Source organism: Penicillium hordei (assembly GCF_028827395.1).
Source record: "Penicillium hordei strain IBT 12815 chromosome Unknown utg000003l_segment0_segment0, whole genome shotgun sequence".
Classification (NCBI taxonomy): Eukaryota; Fungi; Ascomycota; class Eurotiomycetes; order Eurotiales; family Aspergillaceae; genus Penicillium; species Penicillium hordei.
In genome coordinates this window covers 4702114-4723844 of record NW_026623144.1, presented here as the reverse complement: position 1 = coordinate 4723844, position 21731 = coordinate 4702114, and the positions used below count along the sequence as shown (strand labels likewise).

General features: G+C 47.7%; 9 protein-coding genes across 9 annotated transcripts; 5 read left to right on the top strand and 4 right to left on the bottom strand.

The window, feature by feature from the left end:
* Positions 1–567: 567 nt before the first annotated feature.
* Positions 568–1365, top strand: N7537_006992 (uncharacterized protein; the record flags this gene model as incomplete). Its single annotated transcript, XM_056898049.1, has 1 exon — positions 568–1365. One exon carries the CDS (start codon positions 568–570, stop codon positions 1363–1365), a length of 798 nt encoding a protein of 265 aa, XP_056753834.1.
* A 1456-nt stretch (positions 1366–2821) lies between these two features.
* N7537_006991 (acyl-CoA dehydrogenase family protein) lies at positions 2822–4320 on the bottom strand (the record flags this gene model as incomplete). Its single annotated transcript, XM_056898048.1, has 4 exons — positions 2822–3327; positions 3379–3468; positions 3526–3753; positions 3828–4320. The coding sequence occupies 4 exons, from the start codon at positions 4318–4320 to the stop codon at positions 2822–2824; spliced, it is 1317 nt and encodes a 438-aa protein (XP_056753833.1).
* A 277-nt stretch (positions 4321–4597) lies between these two features.
* Positions 4598–6958, bottom strand: N7537_006990 (putative protein kinase; the record flags this gene model as incomplete). The annotated part of the gene is made up of 1 exon (XM_056898047.1): positions 4598–6958. One exon carries the CDS (start codon positions 6956–6958, stop codon positions 4598–4600), a length of 2361 nt encoding a protein of 786 aa, XP_056753832.1.
* Positions 6959–7922: 964 nt separating this feature from the next.
* Positions 7923–11341, top strand: N7537_006989 (DNA-directed DNA polymerase delta POL3; the record flags this gene model as incomplete). The annotated part of the gene is made up of 3 exons (XM_056898046.1): positions 7923–8312; positions 8363–10542; positions 10597–11341. The coding sequence occupies 3 exons, from the start codon at positions 7923–7925 to the stop codon at positions 11339–11341; spliced, it is 3315 nt and encodes a 1104-aa protein (XP_056753831.1).
* A 481-nt stretch (positions 11342–11822) lies between these two features.
* On the top strand, positions 11823–12812 carry N7537_006988 (uncharacterized protein; the record flags this gene model as incomplete). The annotated part of the gene is made up of 4 exons (XM_056898045.1): positions 11823–11942; positions 12011–12190; positions 12250–12256; positions 12352–12812. 4 exons carry the CDS (start codon positions 11823–11825, stop codon positions 12810–12812), a joined length of 768 nt encoding a protein of 255 aa, XP_056753830.1.
* Positions 12813–15072: 2260 nt separating this feature from the next.
* N7537_006987 (uncharacterized protein) lies at positions 15073–16256 on the top strand (the record flags this gene model as incomplete). Its single annotated transcript, XM_056898044.1, has 4 exons — positions 15073–15543; positions 15613–15729; positions 15788–16202; positions 16231–16256. The coding sequence occupies 4 exons, from the start codon at positions 15073–15075 to the stop codon at positions 16254–16256; spliced, it is 1029 nt and encodes a 342-aa protein (XP_056753829.1).
* Positions 16257–17575: 1319 nt separating this feature from the next.
* N7537_006986 (uncharacterized protein) lies at positions 17576–18232 on the bottom strand (the record flags this gene model as incomplete). Its single annotated transcript, XM_056898043.1, has 1 exon — positions 17576–18232. One exon carries the CDS (start codon positions 18230–18232, stop codon positions 17576–17578), a length of 657 nt encoding a protein of 218 aa, XP_056753828.1.
* A 676-nt stretch (positions 18233–18908) lies between these two features.
* On the top strand, positions 18909–19285 carry N7537_006985 (uncharacterized protein; the record flags this gene model as incomplete). The annotated part of the gene is made up of 3 exons (XM_056898042.1): positions 18909–19049; positions 19114–19175; positions 19231–19285. 3 exons carry the CDS (start codon positions 18909–18911, stop codon positions 19283–19285), a joined length of 258 nt encoding a protein of 85 aa, XP_056753827.1.
* A 553-nt stretch (positions 19286–19838) lies between these two features.
* On the bottom strand, positions 19839–21364 carry N7537_006984 (putative C2H2 finger domain protein; the record flags this gene model as incomplete). Its single annotated transcript, XM_056898041.1, has 3 exons — positions 19839–20256; positions 20326–21041; positions 21116–21364. 3 exons carry the CDS (start codon positions 21362–21364, stop codon positions 19839–19841), a joined length of 1383 nt encoding a protein of 460 aa, XP_056753826.1.
* Between the last annotated feature and the right edge of the window lie 367 nt (positions 21365–21731).

Here is a 21731-nt window from a genome sequence, read left to right as displayed (position 1 = left end):
CGAACATTTCACCAAAGAGGGTCTCGTCGAACTATTTCTACTAACTACGTATATACCACTAGATAAATTGCTGTATCGTATCATATCGAGGCTTTTCGCTTTTGCCGGGAGGATCTGTCAATCTACCCGTTCAGGGTCTTTTGGTCGCCTGTCACAGCCATAACCCTGACAGCAATGACCCGGGGCTAAGGGGCTTGGTGCCACCATAGGCATTAGCTTGGCATTAGCTTGATCCTTTTGACCTTCTCATTCAGAGAGGATATAATATGCCTACCCTTCTCAAAACCAACTTCAACTTTCCACACTACCTACAATGGCATCTCACTTTCTGTTAACCCTCTTTCACCAACTGTTCAATATCTTCATCTATTCTACGGGAGACGGTCGAATACTTGCGCGAGTTCATGGACTCATACAAAAAGAACCTACCCAATCCAATAATCTTTTACTATTAGTACCGATTGCTCTATTGGTTATCCTTGACATTCTAGTACGTCACCAAGAAATCCCTATCTTCTCTCAGAGGCTAATGGATCTCAGATACGATATATTATTGGCCATTTCTTAATGTCTATCTTGATTATTGAAACTGTGGAGAAGAAAACCAATGCTTCTGAGCACGGGGACAAGAAGCCAGCTCCCTCCAGCCGCCAACTAGTCCGAATCATTACCGTCCTCTACCGCAAAGGCGGCCTCCGTCTTCTCCTGAATGGCATCGATTCCGCCTGTACCTACTGGGCGATGCACTCCTCGGTATCAAAATTATCAAGCATCCTACTTCCCAGTCCGGTCGCGTATATCATCGCATCAGTCCTGCTCGCCGAGAAGCATTTCTTCTGGACTGCGCGCACCATCCTTCCGCGTGATCAGCTGCACCTCGTGCCCGAACCCCGTGACTGGCAACGATGGAAAGCCTTAGTGATTCCCACTTTGGTCTATGCCGTAGTCGAAATGGTGATGATGCATGTGCCGGCTCTATTTGATAGCGACCTCACCGGACCGGACGAGGAAGTTGCTAGAGTTGGACTGTCGTACATTGTGGGATCTGACATCCTGATAGCCGGGTTGATGCTTTTTGCCCAGCTGTTTCTCCTCTTTCCCTCTTATATAGTGTTGATCCTGGCCCACGCGAGTCTTCTGCCGCCCGACTGCGAAACACTGGTCTTTATCCCGAGAGAGAAACAGCGGGGCAGACGGGCGGGGGAGATATTTGCGGTTGACAGAGGACCTCTACGAGCACAGGAGGCGGTGCAGATGGTTGGGGTGGCACGGTTGCTCTGCTGTCTAGAACTGCATGGGAAGATGTGTTTATGTTTGTTTGGGGTTGCCGCTGTGGTGCATTCGGTAGTCTACTCTATGAAGTAGAGGCGAATATTCCCAAATGTCAAGCGAGACATAAAGCTTTTCACTTCCTCCCGTGGGGAACAGGTCAGTGGAGTTCGAGATGCTTCCTGTAAAACATTAGTGACGGTTGCATCAGGAAGCAAATCGCTTGTAATCAATACTAGAAAGATCACCTTTTCCATCCTCATCAACAGCCCAGGCGGCAACATTATCATCAATTAACCAAGATTAGCGACAGGATCATATACGAATACTTCATTCTCAAGAAAGCAGCATACCGGCCTACGCACTCTGAGTTGGCAAGTTCAATTTCGCAAGGGTTTCGGTATCATCATAGGCAACCCATTGGTCGTCATCAAAGGCAGCAATATTAACAGCTACCTCAGAGTCCAGCCAGTCAGTTGGCTTCTCGATGGATCACCGATGATATCCGTGACTTCGTCGTATAAAAGCAGACCCTCAGCCTGAGAGCAAGGGCCAGGATTGCCTTTTCGAAGAGTAGCATTTTTAGGACGAGGGGACTTTGCGATTTTTGAGCTTAAGTTTATCTCCTGCCGCGAATCCATATCCGGGCTCTGTTCATAATGAGTCCTCAAGGGTATAGCCTGATCATGCTAAAATGGTTATCAAATGGTAGACAAGAAAACATACTGCGTCCATAGAGGACGGAAGGGGCCGCCTTGAAAGGCCAGCGATTTAAACCAAGGTTCACTTTACTAGCCTCAATATGGTTATGCCACAAAAGCTTGAGACCACACTCAATCATAGTCGTGTTGGTACTGGCATATGCTCTACTGCCAATGGAAGAAATCGTAGCATCCTATGTACCATAGATGTCGTAGGCGATGAAATTGAACTGGGATTAATAGAAGTGAGTATAGCACTTAAGGGAAAAGTTCATGATGAACAAAGAAATGCGCAGTTGACATCTTTGACAAGATTGACCATGTCAAAGTTTTGACCCCTGGGCCCTATAAGACTGCGTAGAGCAGGGGACATCGTCTGCCTGAACCCTTAAAAAGCCAGACAAGAGCTGCAGAAATCTTGCTTGTAGAAAAAGTACATATGTAGTTATCCATTAGTGAAACCAACCCACCTCACAACTATCTGTGAAGAAGTTGACTCTTTATATTCAAGAAATTTCGTGTTTATTGCTAGGGAATATCCAAAGTTGAATATCGTTCCCCCCCTGTTACCCATACCTTCTAGCACGGGGAGGACTTTACGTTGTTCGATTTCCTTTTCAATGAGATAGAGAAGTACCAGTTAGTAATTGACAAGCACTGATGCAAGCCTACTGATGCCGGATCTCCACATCGTCTCATATTCTAATTGTAAGTTAGCTTAGCGGCCGTGCGGAATTAGTCATTATATAAAGGCGGCCTATAACGGGTTTCAATATGTAGGGTAGTATATATAATGTCTAGAAACATTGAGGGTTAGGAGACTTTCGACACCCTATGTACATAGCATCCCTTCATACTTTAGACTGTCTCTTCTCAAGGCCCTTTCGCCGAATACGAATCGCCTTTGTCTCCTCCCTCAGCGCCAATCCCGCCATGATCTCCTCACTTCCACCCCCGACTACATGAACCCGAGCATCACGACTAATTTGCTCAATTCTAGCACCTTTGCCAGCCTTGTTGTAGCCCGCACCTCCCATAATCTGCTGTGCTTCTCGAACACTCTTTTCCAGAGCCCTGGTCGACATGACTTTAAGCAAGGCAGTCATGCCTCCGATGTTGACGTCGTCGGAAGGACGGTCTTTGGTAAGTTCCAGGATATGAACAAGCTGTTCCATGAAAGCATAGGCTGGCTCGATCATGAGACCAAATTTGAAGATCTTGGACTGAATTGCCTGCTTTTCAATCAACAGAGAACCAAATGTCTCGCGTTGGATGGCGTAGTTGTAAGCATCTTCGGCACAGACTCGGGCGAGTCGCAAGGATGCACAGGCAAGGGAAAGGCGTTCTGGATTGAAGTCTGAATAAAAGATTAGCAGATGATTCAAACCTTTGGTCCAGGGTGACTCACTCGACATGATAAGCGGGAATCCCTTGTTCTCTTGACCGATGAGGTTTTCGACCGGGACACGCACATCTTCAAACTCGATGAAGGTTGAACCTATAGTTGTGTCAATTCACAATGACTTTATAGGGCTATATCAAAAGAAGCACGCACCACTGGCATTCACGCCCGAGTTATGCATACGTCTTCGAGTCACACCAGCAGTAACCAAGGGGATAACAAGCAAGCTGATACCAGACCTGCCAGGACCACCAGTCCTAACAGCAGCAGTGCAATAGTCAGCCCAGATACCATTGGTAATCCATTTCTTCGCGCCATTCACAATGTAGTGCTTCCCATCCCGTTGAGCCGTAGTGCTGATATTGGCAACATCAGAACCAGCTGGAAAGTAAACAAAGTTAGAACTCGCGTTTGTAGGAAGATATATTTCCCCTACAACGTAAATATTCACATACCATCCGGCTCGGTAATCCCCAAACAAAACCTAATATCACCGCTTGCAACACCAGGGAGCCACCTCTTCCTCTGCTCATCATTCCCAAAACGCGCAACAGGCGGACACCCAATCGCATTACCGCCCCCAAGCCCCCAAGTCACACCGACATATCCAACGCGTGTGAGCTCATCAGCTACAATCAGCGAGCACCACGTATCCCACTTCTCGCGCGGTACATTCCCAGGCAGAGAGAGGCCGGCTGAGTCCTCCTCGTTCGTAAGGGGATGGACGATGCTGTAGCCCAGCTTGCTATGGCGCCGACGTACGGCTTCGGGGACTTGGCCACCTTCTTCCCACTCTGCGGCGTAGGGGGAGATATATGTATCCATGTATTCGCGCACAGTGGCGCGTAGGTTGTGGTGTAGGTCTGTATAGTACGGGTTGCGGATGTCTAGTTGTGGGAGAAGGGGCTCGCTGTATGGAGCTGTTGCGGGGCGGAGGGTGTTGGCCATTATGAAGTTGTATTTAGTGCTATGGGAAGACGGATAGGTAACTAGATAATATGGTTGTATTTGATTTTTTGATGATTTGGAAGTACAAGGTGGTTTAATGCGGGGAAGACTAAGCTCGGTCGCCTGTGAAGAACGTGGGGAGAGCTACTTGGCCGAGGCCCGAATGCTGATCTTAACTTCGTGTTCCATAGAGGGGAGTTATGCATTTGTATCGTTATTATTAGGGTATATGGCATTAGAGTCCAAGCTCGTTGGTCCCTGTCTTTGTTTTAGGCATTCATTTCTGCGCTTCCTGTGCTTCCTCGAATCGGCGAACGGCTTTTTTCATCGCTCGCAAATGCTCCTTGACGTTCTGGCAGCTCCATCGCTGCTCCGACTTGGGCTCCAACATTCTTTTGATGCATGTCATGAGGGAATCCGCGACTGAGATTCCATTGTCCAGCACGATCGAGCCATAATCAACCTTGGCGGCGAAATCCGTAGGGAAAATGGTGCGTTCGGACGGATCCTGGCCTGACCCGCGAGTCAGGTCACTCAAGACGAATTGTCTCTCCATCTTTGTGTTCAAACGATAAACAGTCTCGAAGAGAATGACGCCAAGCGCGTAAACATCGAGCTTTTCGTCGATTTTATATTCGTCAAAGTAATCCACCGGTGAGCTTGGGTTGGTTTGAGGGGCAGATAGATTGGCCGGAGGACGATAGAACTCCGTTCCAACTACCCGCTGTATATTTGGTCCCTCTCGGTATGGTGTCATAGTGCCCTTTGCGGGCTCGTTGATGTGGGAAATGTCTGCAACAAGACCAAAGTCCCCAATGCGAGGACGACAGAACTGGGTGTGAGAAGCTTCGTTGGAGCTGCACGTGACGCATATGTCTGCTGTACTGCTCTCTGGTGCACAAAGGAAGATGTTTGCAGGCTTCAGGTCACGATGCACAATTCCCTTCGAATGGAGATACTCAACACCCGAAACAATGTCCATCACGAGCTTCAGTGAGGGCAGTAGGTGGAAGCAATGACGCCTGGCGAGTGAGCATTGGTCATACTTTGGAGTGGCTTGAGGGTTCAGATACGCGCCGAGCGAAATAGGGTGGAGTGACATTTGGATGTGAAGAATGACCGCGGGGGGTTGCTGACCAGGCCGGTAACGGGGTTGAACTTGAAGCTTAGACTGATCTTGGCTCAGACCATCAGTGAAGATGTCATCCGTATCCCCGAAAGTGGATGTTTGGCCAACAGAAGTGTTCCCATCGAAAGTACGGGGAATGGATTCAACGTCATCATCTTCCTCATCCAATCCCCTTCGTGAACCTTTCTTTGACTGATGAGATGAGGTAGTCCCGTGGCTGTCCCAGCGATGAACGCTCTCGTTGAAGCTATGATCTTCATGCAGAGAGCTTGATTGGGACTCGGGATTTGAATTTTCAGAATGTCCAAAGACAATCCCCATACTCGACTCGTTTGGGCTATCCGGAGAAGGCAAGTTGTTTTGCGACTGGTCATACGTTGCGCTAGAAGGGTGGTATTCGGCTGGAGGTGGGTGCGAGTGATGGGCCTGCTCAACCCATGCACCATAGTAACGAACAATATTTGTATGCTCAAGGCGGGCAAGTGTTCGAATTTCCTTCATGATAACCTCGAGCTGATTTTGACCTCCGAACTGCAGCTGCTCAAGTCGCCTTTGGCTGAGTGGAATTTTCTTGACGGCGTAGTCTTGTCCGTCGATGTGGTTCGTGACGTGGTATACTTCGCCGAAGGACCCACGGCCCAAGATCTTGAGTTCCTGGAATTCGACGGAATATCTTGACAGCTGATTGTATGGCGGGGCTGTTGGAGATCTGAAAAGAGGAACTCCTACGGGTGAACTGCCAAACAGCGGTATCGATGGGTTGGGAAAGTTCATTGGCCCATGGGGAACGGTTGGAAGGAAATCCACCTTATTAGCAGGCGGAAGCTGTTTCCTAAACGATGAAATTGGTTCGGTGTTCCGCCGGAATAGAGAGGGATTCTGCACATCTTCAACGCTGGATCTCTTTATCGAGGGCTTTGTGATTAAAGCGAGGTCTTCGCCGGAGCCAATTGTGGGAGATCGTGCATCGGGTTCATGGAAATTCATCTCCTCGAGGGCAGTTATACTAAGTAAGTCGAGGTTATCCCGATAACTCTGCCTACTCTGCCCCATTTCCTCCCTGTCAATTCCGTCGGCCAAGATACCGTGAGATGACAGGAACTGTGATTTGAATTTGTAGAGTTGCTTGCCAAGATACTGAGCCTCGGGGCTGTGTCGACTGAACGGTTTATTTGAGCCACGTTGAGCATTGAGAATGTCTGCTGCTCGACTCTGGCAGTAAAATTCCAAGAGGGCGGCTGTCATAATATTTGCATGTTGATCGGCATTTACACCAGCCAGATCCTGCGGTAATGTTGATCTATCGCCAAAGGAGATTGAAGAGTCTGCATCTGTAGAACCCGAGTCTTTTGGAACTTGCTTGGTCTTGTCCTCCTTCGGGCTGCGGGATTGATTCTCTGCCGCATGTCGAGGAGTTGATGACGCAGATTCCTGGATTGGGCTTGCTTCTGAAGCTGAGTCGGAATCCGAGTCCGATGGTATTTCTGCTGCTGATCGGAACATCGACATATTGATATACTTTTCATGCAAATAGCAAACGTAATGAAGACTTGAATTAGCACTGTGTCGGCGCCATTGGCATGACGGGCGAAGTACACAGAAAGTTTCAAGAAAAGAAGAAGAGGAAGGAAAAGAAAGTCAGGCACATAAGTTGGTATACACCGTACTGCCTTTCGGAAACTTGGACTGATTGTTGCCCCGCAGTAAAAAAAAAAAAGAAAGGAGGGAGCTCTTTGATCAAGGATAATGACTTAAAACTGAAAGAAGACAGAAAGGAAGAAGTCTCAGATATTCCTTGGACAGAGATGCCACGTTGGGATTAAGATCAAAAGGATATAAACATGCCACAGAAGCCTAGCGGGGGATTGTGTCAAACTTCCATCGGGTTCTACTAGAATGTCTCTAGCAGTACGTGGGGCATGCGGCTCTTGGCAATATATCGAAGGAGACTTGGGTAGAGTTTGAGATTGTATCAAGGAAATCCGTAAATAGAAGCAAGAAGAAGTAGACAAACACTTGGCCTTACGATCGAGTCATTCGATGCCAAGCCCAGGGAGGCGAGTCATCCGTTTCCGAACCCGTGGACTTGGCGCCTTCTCAGGTGGATATATGATGAAAGGCTTTACCTGTCTACTAGATGTAGCTATTCATGTATACACATATTCTACATAAGATTGTACCTCTTCTATCTGACATGAGGATCCGAGAAAAAAAAAACATCTAGAGCTACCTAGGTAAAAATGATCTTGACCTTTTGACCAATCAGATCATCCCAAATGTTGGCTCAATTTAGCTTATCTTATCACACGTGACTATCACGCGTAAACGTCACGTCGAAGGCGCGACAGCGCGACTTGCAAAAGGAGTTGCCCGCTCAACACATTCTCAAGTTTACGAGCCCACTTTCTTCCCACATCGTTTCCACCACCAGCCTGACTCTAACTCCGTAAACCTCAGGCTAGGAGTTGTCGTCATGCCTGAAGCTATCATCCCTCCCCAGAAGCGGGTGCTGAGCGATGCGGCCAATAATTCTAACGGTATCTTGAACTCTGCCAGCACTCTCAAAAAGCGGAAACTGGACAATGAACCGCCTGTGAAGTTCACGCCATCCTCGCAGATTGCTCGGCGAAAGATTGGCTCGACCCAACCGCAAAAAAGTCAATTCGAGGAGGAGGTGCTCGAAAAGTTGACGCAGGACATCGGCGACTTGAAAGAGAACAACTCAGAGAAGGACCAGCAGTGGGAGCGCCCCCCACTTGGTGACTTCGATGAAGCCAAGGAAAACATCTGCTTCCAACAGATTGACGCGGAAGAAGCAATGCTGATGGGAAAGCCAGCTATTCGGCTTTTCGGTGTCACCGAGGTAAATATCTTTGCCATGCGCTGGGTTTTCGTATCTAACAACATTAATAGGCCGGACAATCGGTTTGCCTTCACGTCACTGGCTTCGAACATTACCTCTACATTGCCGCTCCTGTCAGCTTCACCAAAGCGGATTGTGACCCTTACAAACATTTCTTGGAGCAAAAGCTAGGCCAGAGCTTCACTGCAATCTCGTCTGTGCAGCTTACAATGCGCGAGAACATCTACGGATTTCAAGGGAACCAAAAGAGCTATTATATTAAGATTACGGTTACTGAGCCAAAATTGGCCGCCCGACTGCGAAGTGCGTTAGAGACTGGCAGTGGAAGCATGAACTACAAGGGTATGTGGAGTGGCGCTGATGGAATCCTCACATTTGACAATATTCAATACCTTTTGCGCTTTATGATCGATACTGGGCTGGCTGGAATGGCTTGGGTCGAGGCAATGGCTGGGAAATATCGCCTTCTTGGACAAAGTCAACGATTGTCCAACTGCCAAATCGAAGCTTGTGTCGACTATCAGAATATGGTAGCTCATTCACCGAACGGGGAATGGGCTAAAATGGCACCTCTCCGCGTCCTTTCCTTTGATATTGAGTGTGCTGGACGGAAAGGTATCTTCCCAGAGCCCAACATGGACCCCGTCATCCAAATCGCCAACGTCGTTACTCGATACGGAGAGACGAAGCCTTTCATCAGAAACGTCTTTGTCCTCGATACATGCAGTTTGATCGTCAATACCCAAATCCTGGAATTTGAAAAGGAAGAGAAGATGCTCGACGCCTGGCGCGACTTTGTGGAAAAGGTGGACCCTGACGTTATTATCGGATACAACATTGCCAATTTCGATTTCCCATACCTACTCGATCGTGCCAAGCACTTGAAATGCACAGGGTTCCCTTATTGGACCAGACTGAAAGGTTTCAAGACAGAGGCCAAGGATGCAAATTTTTCGAGTAAGCAAATGGGCAATCGAGACACGAAGGCGACGAATACAAACGGAAGAATCCAACTTGATCTTCTCCAATTGGTTCAGAGAGATCACCAATTGAGAAGTTATACCCTTAATTCCGTGTCCTACGAGTTTTTGAAGGAGCAAAAGGAAGACGTTCACCACACCATGATCACTGAGCTGTTCAACGGTACCCCGGATTCAAGACGACGACTCGCGGTATACTGTTTGAAAGATGCATATCTGCCACAGCGATTAATGGACAAATTGATGTGCCTTGTCAACTACACAGAGATGGCAAGAGTCACAGGTGTACCGTTTAATTTCCTCTTGTCTCGAGGACAGCAAGTCAAGTTCATCAGTCAACTGTTCCGGAAAGCCCGGGAACAACAACTTGTTATTCCCAATTCCAAGCCCCAGGACGAGCAGGATTACGAAGGTGCGACTGTTATTGAGCCGAAGCGAGGATACTATGGAGTGCCCGTTGCAACCCTCGATTTCGCATCGCTATACCCTTCAATCATTCAAGCACACAACCTCTGCTACACGACCTTGCTCAACAAGAGCAGCGTTGAGAAATTGAACCTGAAGAAGGACGAAGATTACATCGTGACTCCAAATGGAGACATGTTTTGCACAACCAAAGTTCGCAAAGGCCTTTTGTCACAAATTCTTGAAGAGCTGTTGTCAGCAAGAAAGCGCGCGAAGAAGGAGTTGGCTACCGAGACCGATTCTTTCAAAAAGGCAGTGCTGAACGGTCGTCAACTCGCTTTGAAGATCAGCGCAAACAGTGTCTACGGTCTGACTGGTGCCACAGTGGGTAAACTGCCTTGTCTTCCCATTGCTAGTAGTACGACGAGTTACGGTCGTCAGATGATCGAGAAGACAAAGCAAGAGGTAGAAGCACGCTACACTATCGCGAACGGTTACTCTCATGATGCTGAAGTCATCTACGGTGACACTGATTCCGTGATGGTCAAATTCGGCGTCACCGAACTGGCAGATGCGATGAAACTTGGCCAAGAAGCAGCAGACTTTGTTTCTTCCAAGTTCATCACACCCATCAAGCTTGAATTCGAGAAAGTATACTTCCCTTATCTTTTGATTAACAAGAAGCGATACGCTGGACTGTACTGGACGAACCCCGACAAACATGACAAGATGGATACAAAGGGTATTGAGACCGTCCGACGTGATAACTGCCTGATGGTTCAAAATGTCATTGAAACCGTGCTGAACAAAATCCTGATTGACCGAGATCTTGATGGTGCACAAGAGTAAGTTGAGAATATCCCTCAACCCAGCTATGAAGAAACTAACATAATATCTAGCTACGTCAAAGCGACCATTTCAGATCTTCTCCAAAATAAGATCGATATGTCGAAACTGGTCATCACAAAAGCACTGTCGAAACGCAAAGAGGACTACGCAGGCAAGCAAGCACACGTTGAACTTGCGGAGCGGATGCACAAGCGTGACGCAGGTTCTGCGCCAACACTCGGTGATCGTGTGGCCTACGTCATGATCAAGGGTTCTAGTGATTCCAAAGGCTATGAACGAGCAGAAGATCCCATCTTCGTTCTGGAAAACAACATTCCCATCGACACTAAGTACTACCTCGACAACCAGCTTACAAACCCACTCAACCGTATCTTCGAACCCATCTTGGGTGAGAAGAAGGCAGGGCAGTTGCTCACTGGCGAGCACACACGGTCTATCACCAAAGCGGCGTCGAGCCTAGGCGGACTGATGAAGTTTGCCAAGAAAACACAGACTTGCATGGGTTGCAAGAAGCCCCTTTCCAGCAAGGACGAGATGGAGGGTGCAGTCTGCTCAAACTGCCGCCCTCGCCTTGGTGAACTTTACACAAAGACTCTCACCAAGGTCTCCGATCTCGAGGTTCGATTCGGGCGCCTGTGGACTCAGTGCCAGCGGTGCCAAGGCAGTCTGCATTGTGAGGTCATCTGCTCATCCCGTGACTGTCCGATTTTCTACATGCGCATGAAAGCGAAGAAAGATGTGGAAGATTCACAGAAAGACCTGTCCCGATTCGACTTTGATGCTGGTGCTTGGTAAGGAGAGAGCATTCTCCACTGTATGACTTGTTTTTTCTTGTATAGCTGGCTTTTTTGGTGGTATGGTTAGGTCTTAAGCATGGATGAATGGCGTTGGAGCTTGAAAATAATGTACAATGAGATTGAAATAATAACAAGAAGCGAGCAGCCTCTTTTTGCATCTTTTCCAAAGCCTTTATTATCCTTACCTTCTGTTTCTCGGATCAGCCCTTGAAGTTATTCGCAAAGTCTGGTGAGACTAGACTGAGTGCAAATATGATAGACGATAGAGATAATGCACAATGCATAGAAAACAAACAATAGAGACAATAGACCTTCGGACTGGAATACTCAGATTGAATGACATATCCTAACTAAACATCCGAGTAAATGTCCCTTTTCCACTATTTCCTACGTTCTGTCGTGTCGTTTCACGCCCGGAAGCGCGTCATCTGCGAAGCCGAACTCTTGGCGCGGAGTAACTGCCGATCTTCAATTTCAACATGACTCCCAAATTTACGCCCGCCATGAATCCTACAGCGAAGGATGAAGTCGTCGATGATGTTCCCGCCAATCCAAATTCCAATCCCAATGCAAACGACACGCCAATCCCTTGGTCGGAGGTATGTTTTTGTGCACAAGGCGCGACCCGAAAAATACGGACATTTTCAGGTGAGCTGTAACTAACCAGCTTTCTCTTTGCAACCAGATCTTCTCCCGTCATGAGGCCGTTCTCTGTTCCCACCTCGAAATGCTAAGTATGGTGAAGGGGCAGATTGCTTCGGAGGTCAATGGGCTCCAGACCGTCTCGTCAATGGTGAACAAAACCGTATTGGCAATGAACCAACTGAAGATAGCTAGAAAGCATATGGTGAGTAGTCTGCTCAATTTCCTCTTCATTGATCCTATTACTGATTCTTGCTTATTTAGATGAGCAGTAAGTCCCACCAAACTCCTACCCCGGAAGGAAGAAAGCAACCTACCCCACCCTTTACCAAGCAACCGAGACAGGAATTGACATGACAGCCTTAGAAAACGCTACACCCAGCTCCTCCAGCTCCTCAAACCCCACACAGTCGACTGACACAGAGGCCAATACCCGCAAGAAAAGGCGCAGAATCTCTCGGGATAACGACACAGCCCGTCCTGGGCCCGCGGACGAAATACGAGCGCCCAAACGACACCGTGATTCTTCCTCCCAGCCAACACCTGAGCAAGATGGAGAGTTCACGTCAACGTCACTTGGAACAGAGGATATTTCAGCAGAAGTCCAGCGACGGCTGAAAATAAAGGAGGAGCAACGTTTGAAGAAAGAAAACCCCAAAGCGGATAAACGTAAGCGCGGCAGTCTCGTGTCGAATGAAGGTGAACCGTCTATTGCATCCAAACCTCGGAAGAAACGGCTTAGGCTGGAGAATGAGCATAAGAGAAGTGGTGAATTGATGGATAATGACGCGGACGCTCCAAAGAAGAAACGACGCAGATCGCCTTAAAAGGAACGCTTGAAGGAGACCATGAGTGATGCTGGACCGTTACTCGGTTTGCTGTTTTTTCTTCTTCTTTTCTTTTTTTGTTGCTTCTGTCGAGCTTGATGTTCGTGTAATGGCAGATTCTAAAAGTTCAAGGAAGAGGCAATGATGTTTGCATTGAGTGATACTATGGACAGTTTTCACTGAAACTATTCTTAGATATCCCAACTACTCGGCTATAGTTCCTATTTTCTGTCCTACTGATCGCTGCCCGGATAGAGACTTTATCAATCAGAACGTTACGACCATCTAGGTAGTCTCTCCTGGCGGTCATTAGAAAGGTAAGGTATGGGTTTGGTGTAGTTAAGTGGATTTAGGGTAGACTGGAAGTATAAACCAGTGGAATGCCGAAAATCGTCGAGCAGAACGAGAGCGAGAGTAAATAGAATGTCACATGCTAACATAAGGGGTAGAGTTTTACGACAATTCTTTGTTCCGTCATAATAAGCGGCTTCGGGGAGACCCTAACAAACTGAGGTTTACTCAACAAGTTGCCAACCCTTTGCAAAGAGAGCGGCTATACTGGGGTCACTCAAGGCGTGAGGCCGATTCCAAATCGGGTATAGCTCGTTACTAGGTAAAGTCTAGCGCATATGGTTCTGCGCCCCCATTAGCCTGGTCATACTTTCTTAGAATGTAGAACAGAAGACATGATCGAGCAGTAGAGACAAGTTGAAACCAGATTCTAGCCCAGTAGAAGGCGGAACATGAGCTTCGAGGACGGTGTTTCAGATATGAGATCACAACCTATCTAAGACGTGCAGCCAGTCCGAGGTAGGCATTATATTACAACTTGCTTGGCCAATCCTCCCTCTTAATTCGTTTACTGGTCTGGCATTTTCCTTTATTTTCAGGATTGTCTTATAGTGACCTAAGTATTTTATGTGTCGAGATGTATAGTCACGATGACATTATGTTCCGTATTAGGTATAGTGGTTGACGAAGTATATATCAAAGGCCTTGCACGTCGGAAGAAAGCCATTATCCGCAATACTCCACAAAGACAAAAGATGGGGTTTAAGTTTATTGTTCCGGTGAAATAACATTATGCCTTTGTCTTTGAGTTGGTGCGTACCCGTGATACCCCGACAGAATGCTATCGGCACCTCGATTGAAGTGCTCCGACACAACTATTCTACTGGTATTCTTTGGTATCAGAATGGCTTGAGTCTACCAAAAGCCACAAGACATCTCGAAACTTTTGGTTTGCCTGTATTTCACGGACGAATCATAGTGTTGACACTCAAGTATAATTGTTTCTATGTCCGTGTACCCTCTGCACCAAGTCCGATAGGAGGCCGATGCCATCTTGAGCTCCGGACCTCTGATGGAAATGATCAAAGACCTCTGTCAGAATGGTCGAGCCAAAGTTGAATTCCTTTGTTCGCCCCCCTATGCCGCTAACAATGGCCCATTGTTTGCCTTTATTTCTCAGTCCGACTCCCCTTTAGGCTCTACATATAACGACATATAACGGTCACCCCCTGTATGTCGTGGGATCCAGTGCGATGAAATATCAACTTGCCCTTATTTAGATATTAACTTCTACGAATCCAGGGAACTCAATATATTCTCTCCGGCGACGAAGCCAGCGCATTTCCTAGATAGGTTTAGTATCACAGCTTGGTCTTATAAACCCCCCTCTGCTCACCTTCGAATCCTTTTTTTTCTTTCACTCTTCACCTCACACTGGGGTCATCCAAATATCACAATCATCAAAAATCACATTCCGACATCCGGCATTTGCCTTGCAAGTGCCTCTCATTCCCTCTTTGAGGTCTATACCCTTCCCCTTTGGGTATACATTCCTCTATCCGACATATCAACTTGGTCACCAAGGCCATCGACAAACACTCTTTCGACAACAATATTTCTACAACCCTTGCCGTCTGTAATCAACACAGACTCGGCCCTCCTACCTCCAAAGAAGAAGAGCTATATTCCACTCCATCAAATCGTCAAGCCAACTTTGTCACAAGTTGCCAGGGTCAGGGAGTTGTCTTTAATTGTCGGACTTCGAGAGTCCCCGGCCTCTTGAGGTGAAGTATCCCAGCTGAAGGCACCTATAGACATTCCTCCCCAAAAGAAATCCCCCCCAAAAAAAAGAGGATTCCACAAGGGTTGAGAAGAAACAAGCCCAGCCAAGGGAAACAAAACAAGCCAAAAACAGAGCATCCGCTTGGCCTCCTCGAAGTTGAAACCCGGCCTTTGGAAGTTCAATCGAATGACCCCGCTTGCACGAAGCTTCTCGAAAGAAACAGGCTGCGGTAGTCCAAACGCCCATCATAGCTTTGGTATAAGGAAATCCGAGAAGATGAATTTCACCCACCAATCTTCCGCGCCCTCTGGGCCCAGATCTTACCAAGGCAATGGGGGTGCTCGCAACATCCGTGCAAACAAAAATCACAACGGCAACGCATCCTTCGTGCCCAATGGGCCCGGATCTTACCAGAGCAATGGAGGTGCTCGAAACAACCGTGGAAACAACAACTATAATGGCAATGTCAACGGAAATGGCAATCACAACAACCAGTGGGACAATCATCAAAACGGGTCTGGCAATGTCAACCCTACCAATAATGGCACTGGCAATGCCAACAACGGGAATCCCAATTACAAGGGCAAGAACTTCAACCCCAACTACAAGGGGAAGAGTTACAACCCGAACTTCTCTCGTCCCGTTCCAGCAAACATTGTAAGCGCTTCCATTCCCCGCATTATTCCCTTTATATATTGATGATTTGATACTAACAATTTACTGTAGGGTCAGGTTCGACATGGCAATCGGAGACGTCAACCCAACAACCATCAGGGTCTCCAGAGCAAGTACAACCATTACAATATCGACGTTCAGATGGCCGAGGCACCGTCAGACGAGCCAGTAAGTCAATACCTCCACATCCAATTTGTAGAAGATCAGTTGCTAACCTTGAATATAGAATGACATCGAGATGCCCGACGCACCACCTCTTCTAGATCCACTTGTTCCAGATCCAGTGAGTGATCTCTGGCAAGCAGCCAGTGGGTTGCAACATGCACTAACTTCTCTACAGAGGATCGAAGCCTTCACAATGGGTGCTCTTGCGGTCAAAGAAATTGTTAGTCCCCCAATTTCGCTTTTCCGATTCAATCCCCTTGCTTTCCCACAACCTGCTATGGATTCTTTTGCCTTTCGTCCCTCTGCTTTCAATGACTCTGTTACTCATCCTCCCATTTCCATTCACCCTGCGTTCGGTACATCTGCTTTCAATCACCCTGCTTTCCATCACCCCTCTTTCCGTCCCCCAACTTTCCACCCTCCAGCTGTCCATCCCAAGATCATTGCTTCTCCAAAACTGCAAGGAAACGCTGAATGTAACTACTTTCTCTAACAACATCACAGGCCGAGACCATGCTCAGACTAGCTAGCGGCCTGGACCCTAGCTACGTCCCCAACTGAGCTCCACTAGACAGCGGCTTAGCCAACCCTGTTCTAGTCGCCGAACGAGAAAACAGCAACAAGTCGTCATCAACCTGTCGTCCTCAACAAAGTCACACCCATGTCCATCGGTCACCATCCACCGACCTTCAAACCCGCCCCAAGACCTCTGGGTTCCTCCAATCGGGTACGAACCGTCTTTGACGGGTGACAACCCACCCAGACCAGGGCGCAGAAGACTCCATCGACAGACGACACACAACACAAACACCATCTGGTCCTGGTCTCGACGGTGCGGCGCTTGCCCCGTCCGCAGGGATGACCAGACCACAGACCGGGAGGAAGCTCGGTGGAGGAAAAGATTCAAAGTGGTACATGTGCAATGGAGAAATTGAAACAAAGGAACCTGTACTTAGAACTGCAGGCCTGGTCATGGTTTTTACCGAGCACCCAATTGGGTTTACCGGGTTTTCCCATGGCCCCGTCGGGATGAACACATCATCAGCATTGGAATCGCCATCAAAATCAACATCAGCATCAGCATGAACAGAAAAAAAAAAAAAAAAGCCATCCACTCATGTTCATCCCACGGCTCGAATGGGAGGTTTTGCCATTTGATACCATTTGTTTTGGGCGTTTTCGGATATCTTGGATTTGTTGTATCTGTTTCTGGCGAGTGATATACTTGGGATCGATGTTGTATATGAGAAAATTTCCATGTACTGGATTTGGTTTGCTTGTGAGTATCTCGCGATGCCATGGTCGTTGAGATCTCACAGCTTTCTAGATGGGATATACTTGGAGAGATTTGTTATGTGCCATCCTCAAGGAGCTCTCGCGATGCCATGGTCGTGGAGAGTCTCTTTGTGCTTGGAACAATTTGGATGTATTTTAGAAGAAATATTATTCTATGCTTGGATTCTGGGCTCTGTAAGCTTGTAGACAACGCAGACTTACTGTAAACAGAAATTATGAAGCCAAAAGGCGGTCTTTTCGCGATAGATGACGTCCTTACGTCAAGTGACCAATACATTTTGGGGTTGCTATACATTGAAACCTTTTGATATTGTAGACCAACTGCAACTTGTTCGAATGGATTTATTGTACATAGACATAGTAATAACAGCCTTTCCAACACGAACAACCTGAAAAATTCCTGGCAGGTGGAATTCAAAAATACAACCAAACACCTAATCCCAATGCAAAGCAGCCCAATGCAAAGCAGAGCAAAATATAATACATCAAGGAGGGGGAGAAGAGACGCTGCACAAGACACACAAAACAGACAGACAGCACACGCATCGAGAAATCACTCCTCCTTCTCAACCACAGTCTCCTCCTTAACCCCTTCTCCAGCCTTCCCATCTTTCCCACCCCAAGTCCAAACATCCCAAATATGCTCCTGAATCAAATCACCATATCCCTTGCCCTCACTAAGCGCCTTCTGCTCTTCTCTCAACCTCCTCTCCTTCCACCCCTCAGACTCCCCACCCATCCAAACCCGCTGCACAACGCTCTCCTCCTGCGCCTGCCTTGCCTTAAGCTTCTCAATCTCCTCCTTCAAACCCGGATCGGGAGCCCTGCGCTGCTTATCCGAAAGCGACAAAATCTGCGCCTTCAACTGCTCATTTTCAGCATGGCGGAGCTGCGCATCGCGCGCGGCCCGGAGTCGTTCTTGGATCTCCTGCGCGCGCTCGCTAGGCAGAGATGAGAAAGACCTCTGCGCGCTTGAGATCCGCGCGTCGATCCGGTCGATTATGCTGCGGCCTGTGCGCTCGTGCACGATGTGGTTTGCGGATGCGCTGAAGGAGCAGAGGACGAGGACGGTGAGTGGGTCGAGTTTGCGTGGTGGGAGGGCGATTAGGATCGGGGCGCCAATTAGGAATGTGTAGGCGGCGTAGTTTTTGAAGCGCTTGTAGTCTGCTTCGCGGGTTGCATTTAGGTCTGGGGCTGAAGGGGTTGCCATTTTGTTGTTGGCGATGATATTGCGGAGGTTGCGGAGTTGAAGGAAAATTTATGGTTGGAAGGTTGGGCTTGGCGGATACTTGGCAGGGTCGGGTTGATCATCGTTCATTCTCTTTGTATACCTACTTTCTTTTCTTTTTTTTTTTATATCTGTTTTTCACATATATTTGCATTAATATAATTGTATACCTACTTTCTTTTCTTTTTTTTTTTTAATCTGTTTTTCACATATATTTGCATTAATATAATTGTAGTACGTTAGGCACACAGAATTACTCCTTTCTGGCTACAATAGAAGAGAAAAACACAATATCAAAAATGATCTCCACTATATGTATACGCCTGGGATTCACAAAGATCTATATCAAATATGCATAGCCATATCTAAGAACACCTGAAGTCCTATATCAAGGGACCCTTAAATATTAAATATACTATATAGTACGGATAGAAACAAGGATCATAATTCAGCATATATAATTGGCAGAGTAGACAATTAGACTATTAGACAATCTCACCCTATTACTGTTCAGGTCGAGGTTATACAAAAGACGTGCGTCTTACCAAACCCAACACTATTTGGAATCTCCATGGCTTACTTTCTCCTTCGACTTAACCACCTCATCACTTCCACTCCCCCATCTGACAGCATCTCCAATCTCCTACCCACAATCAAGATGTTCGTTAACGATATCATCTCCTGGTTCTCCTCCAAGGAGTCCACTGTCAACACTACCTCCGATGCTACCAGCATCGAGAGCCACCAACCCACCAGCCCAAAGGCGCCCTCCACCGACCGCATGATGACCGAGCAGCCTGTACGCCATACAAGACACATCATCCCCTAACAAACCCCAGACCTCTCAACTAATACTCTTCCAGAACTCCCAGGAGAACATGATGAAGCTGCGTGGTGGCGGTGCCGGCGATATCTGCTGCGGCCTGTAAGTCAAACACGTCTGAACCACATACCACCAAACGAAACTGACATTCATCTAGTTGCGCCGGTCTTGTCTGCTTCGAGTGCTGTGAGTGCTGCGAGAATTGCTGCTAGTTGCGCGGTGGTTCGAACACGCAATCGGCTTGGTCCTTCCGGTACCCTCGACACTTCCCTCTATGTTTCGTGGATTTGCGTGTTTATCTCGCCCGGGGGTTGACCTTTCGAAGGATTGGGATGGGATATCGAGAGGTGGGGATCAGGCGGGCTCGAGGGGCATTCTTTTCTCTACTTTCTATTCTTAATATGTCTCTTTAGCGTCTGGCTACAGCTTTCACGTACCAGATTTGCGTTTCTAGCTGAACAAATTGAAATTCAGTCTCGTTTTTGATCCATTGTTAATCATTATAATCGCGTTTAGAGCCTTCACGGTCTACTGGGAATAGACATACTGGCTTTACTCTGGACAATGGATGGTGATCAAGGCCATTTGTGCTATGGAAATATGTAAAAGTGGAGAGATTTCCCTAGCATTCTTCCTTGATTTGAATTGATATCCATAGAACCGTGGTGGATAATCTTGAAGCTCACCCTCCAATATTACCCCCAGGTACCGTCTGTAAATTCACCCTCGGGACCTTTCCCCTGATCTCAATCTCAAACCGCACCCTTAAAGCTCCTCCTCGTCATCATCGTCTTGCGTATTGGAAAAGACAAGTCCCTCCAGATCATCCATTAGAGAGTCCACGTTTGAGGAAGCGTCCCCTCCATTGGAAGATACAGCCTCTGCATTCGAAGAAACATCATCTCCATTCGAAGAGACATCACCTGCACTCAAAGATGCGACGCCTACATCCGAAGAACCGGGAGTATTATGCTCAGGCTGGCTACTCATATCGAAAGCGATCTCCCCGGGCTCCATTTCATCACTGGTCATCTGCGGGATATCGACAAAGCCACGAGTAACTTCACTGAGTTCCTGTTCAATTTGGCCAGTGGTCACACGGAAAGCACATTTAGACCATCGAGCCTCCATGTGCGCGACGAGTGCGGCGAGGGTCCTGAATCGTTTGAAGCATCGAGGGCAACTATAAGAACGATTGTTAGTGTCAAGAACTTCGCAAGAGAAAGGAAAAGAAAAAAAAAGAAATACTTACTCGTTGATTGTTTCATCCTCCATCGTGAGATGATACTCAAAGGTGGTGACGTACAAGAAGGATGAACCGCAGTTGCAGTAGTAGCGAGATTTCTCATGATTCCAGAAGCTCTCGGGGTCCACGCCTTGGATCTTGCGGTGAGCCATGGCTCGGCAACGTGCTGGTTTAACATAGTTAGAAGGGCCTGCTCCTTGGACAGCTAGAGTAGATCCAGAGGGCCCTGCCTCGCTCGACTGCTCAATGGCTTCTTGAGCAGACAGGAAAGGATTAACTTGGCGCATTGAGGTACCGACAATATCATCGATGAGAACACCCCCGGGCGATTCAGTGGAGGTGCTTCCTCCTTGTTCTTTGCCTGGGGTCATTGGAGCGCCTAGGTCGGGCCAGTTATCACGAGGATTAATTGCATCATCGGTATCGCGAGCAGGGCGCTTTCCTTCCATGCGGGGTGTAGAGAGATCCAGCAGAACGCCACCATCCGTATCTGGGTCCTCGTTAGAGCTATCAGATGGCGGGGACTGCGGTCCGGGAGAATCTCTGCCCATGGTCAGAACGCTTGTTGCGCCCTGAAGGTCATAGTTGGTGCCCCCGAGGGACTTTGTGGGCAAGGTAAGGACAGGGCATTCTCTGTCTTCGATATGTTTGATGACTGCAGAAGCGGACTTGTACTTGCAACCACAACCCATGCAAGCGATTGCACGACCTTCATGATGGTTCTAAAAAATGGATAGTTTGTCAGCACAGTTTCTTGTTCCCATAGATGGTACCTTGATGAAGGATGGAGACTGACGTTCCTCATGTGAACTTCCAGACCAGCCTCGCTGCGGAGCTCAAGACAACATTCGGGGCAGGCAAAGTGACGGTCGCTCATAATCTTGTGTAGATGGAGGGTCTGCTGAGACTGGAAGTTGAGGTCACATTTCATACAGTAAGAATGCTTGTCCGCATTGGCCTTATGATGTTGCATCTCGCCGACGGAATCGAAGTTAAGTCTGCAGCCCTTAAAGGTACAGAGCACCCCCTCCACTTCTTCTGCCATCTCGATGAGCCTCAATGAGCCGTCAAGACGATGAAGTGACGCTCGTCAACGATGGGTGGATGGGATTAAGAAAGTTGGAGAAGGAAAGAAATGAAGAGAACGGGGATATCAGAAAATTGATTGGAGAGGGAAAGTGTTGGAAGCAAACAAAAGGATTCCCCTCTGACAAAGCATGCCAGCATGGGAGGAAGAGGCCATGATGGTTTGAAATTGGGTAATATATTGGAGAAAGCTAGACAAAGAAAAAAAGCGTCTCAAATAATTTGATGAGGCCGGGAATTGACCGCATGACTTTGAGGTTCCAATCGATTCGCAACGTCGTTCGTTCCTTCCGAAAATGGGTGTCTGAATAGCCTCATTTTTGACT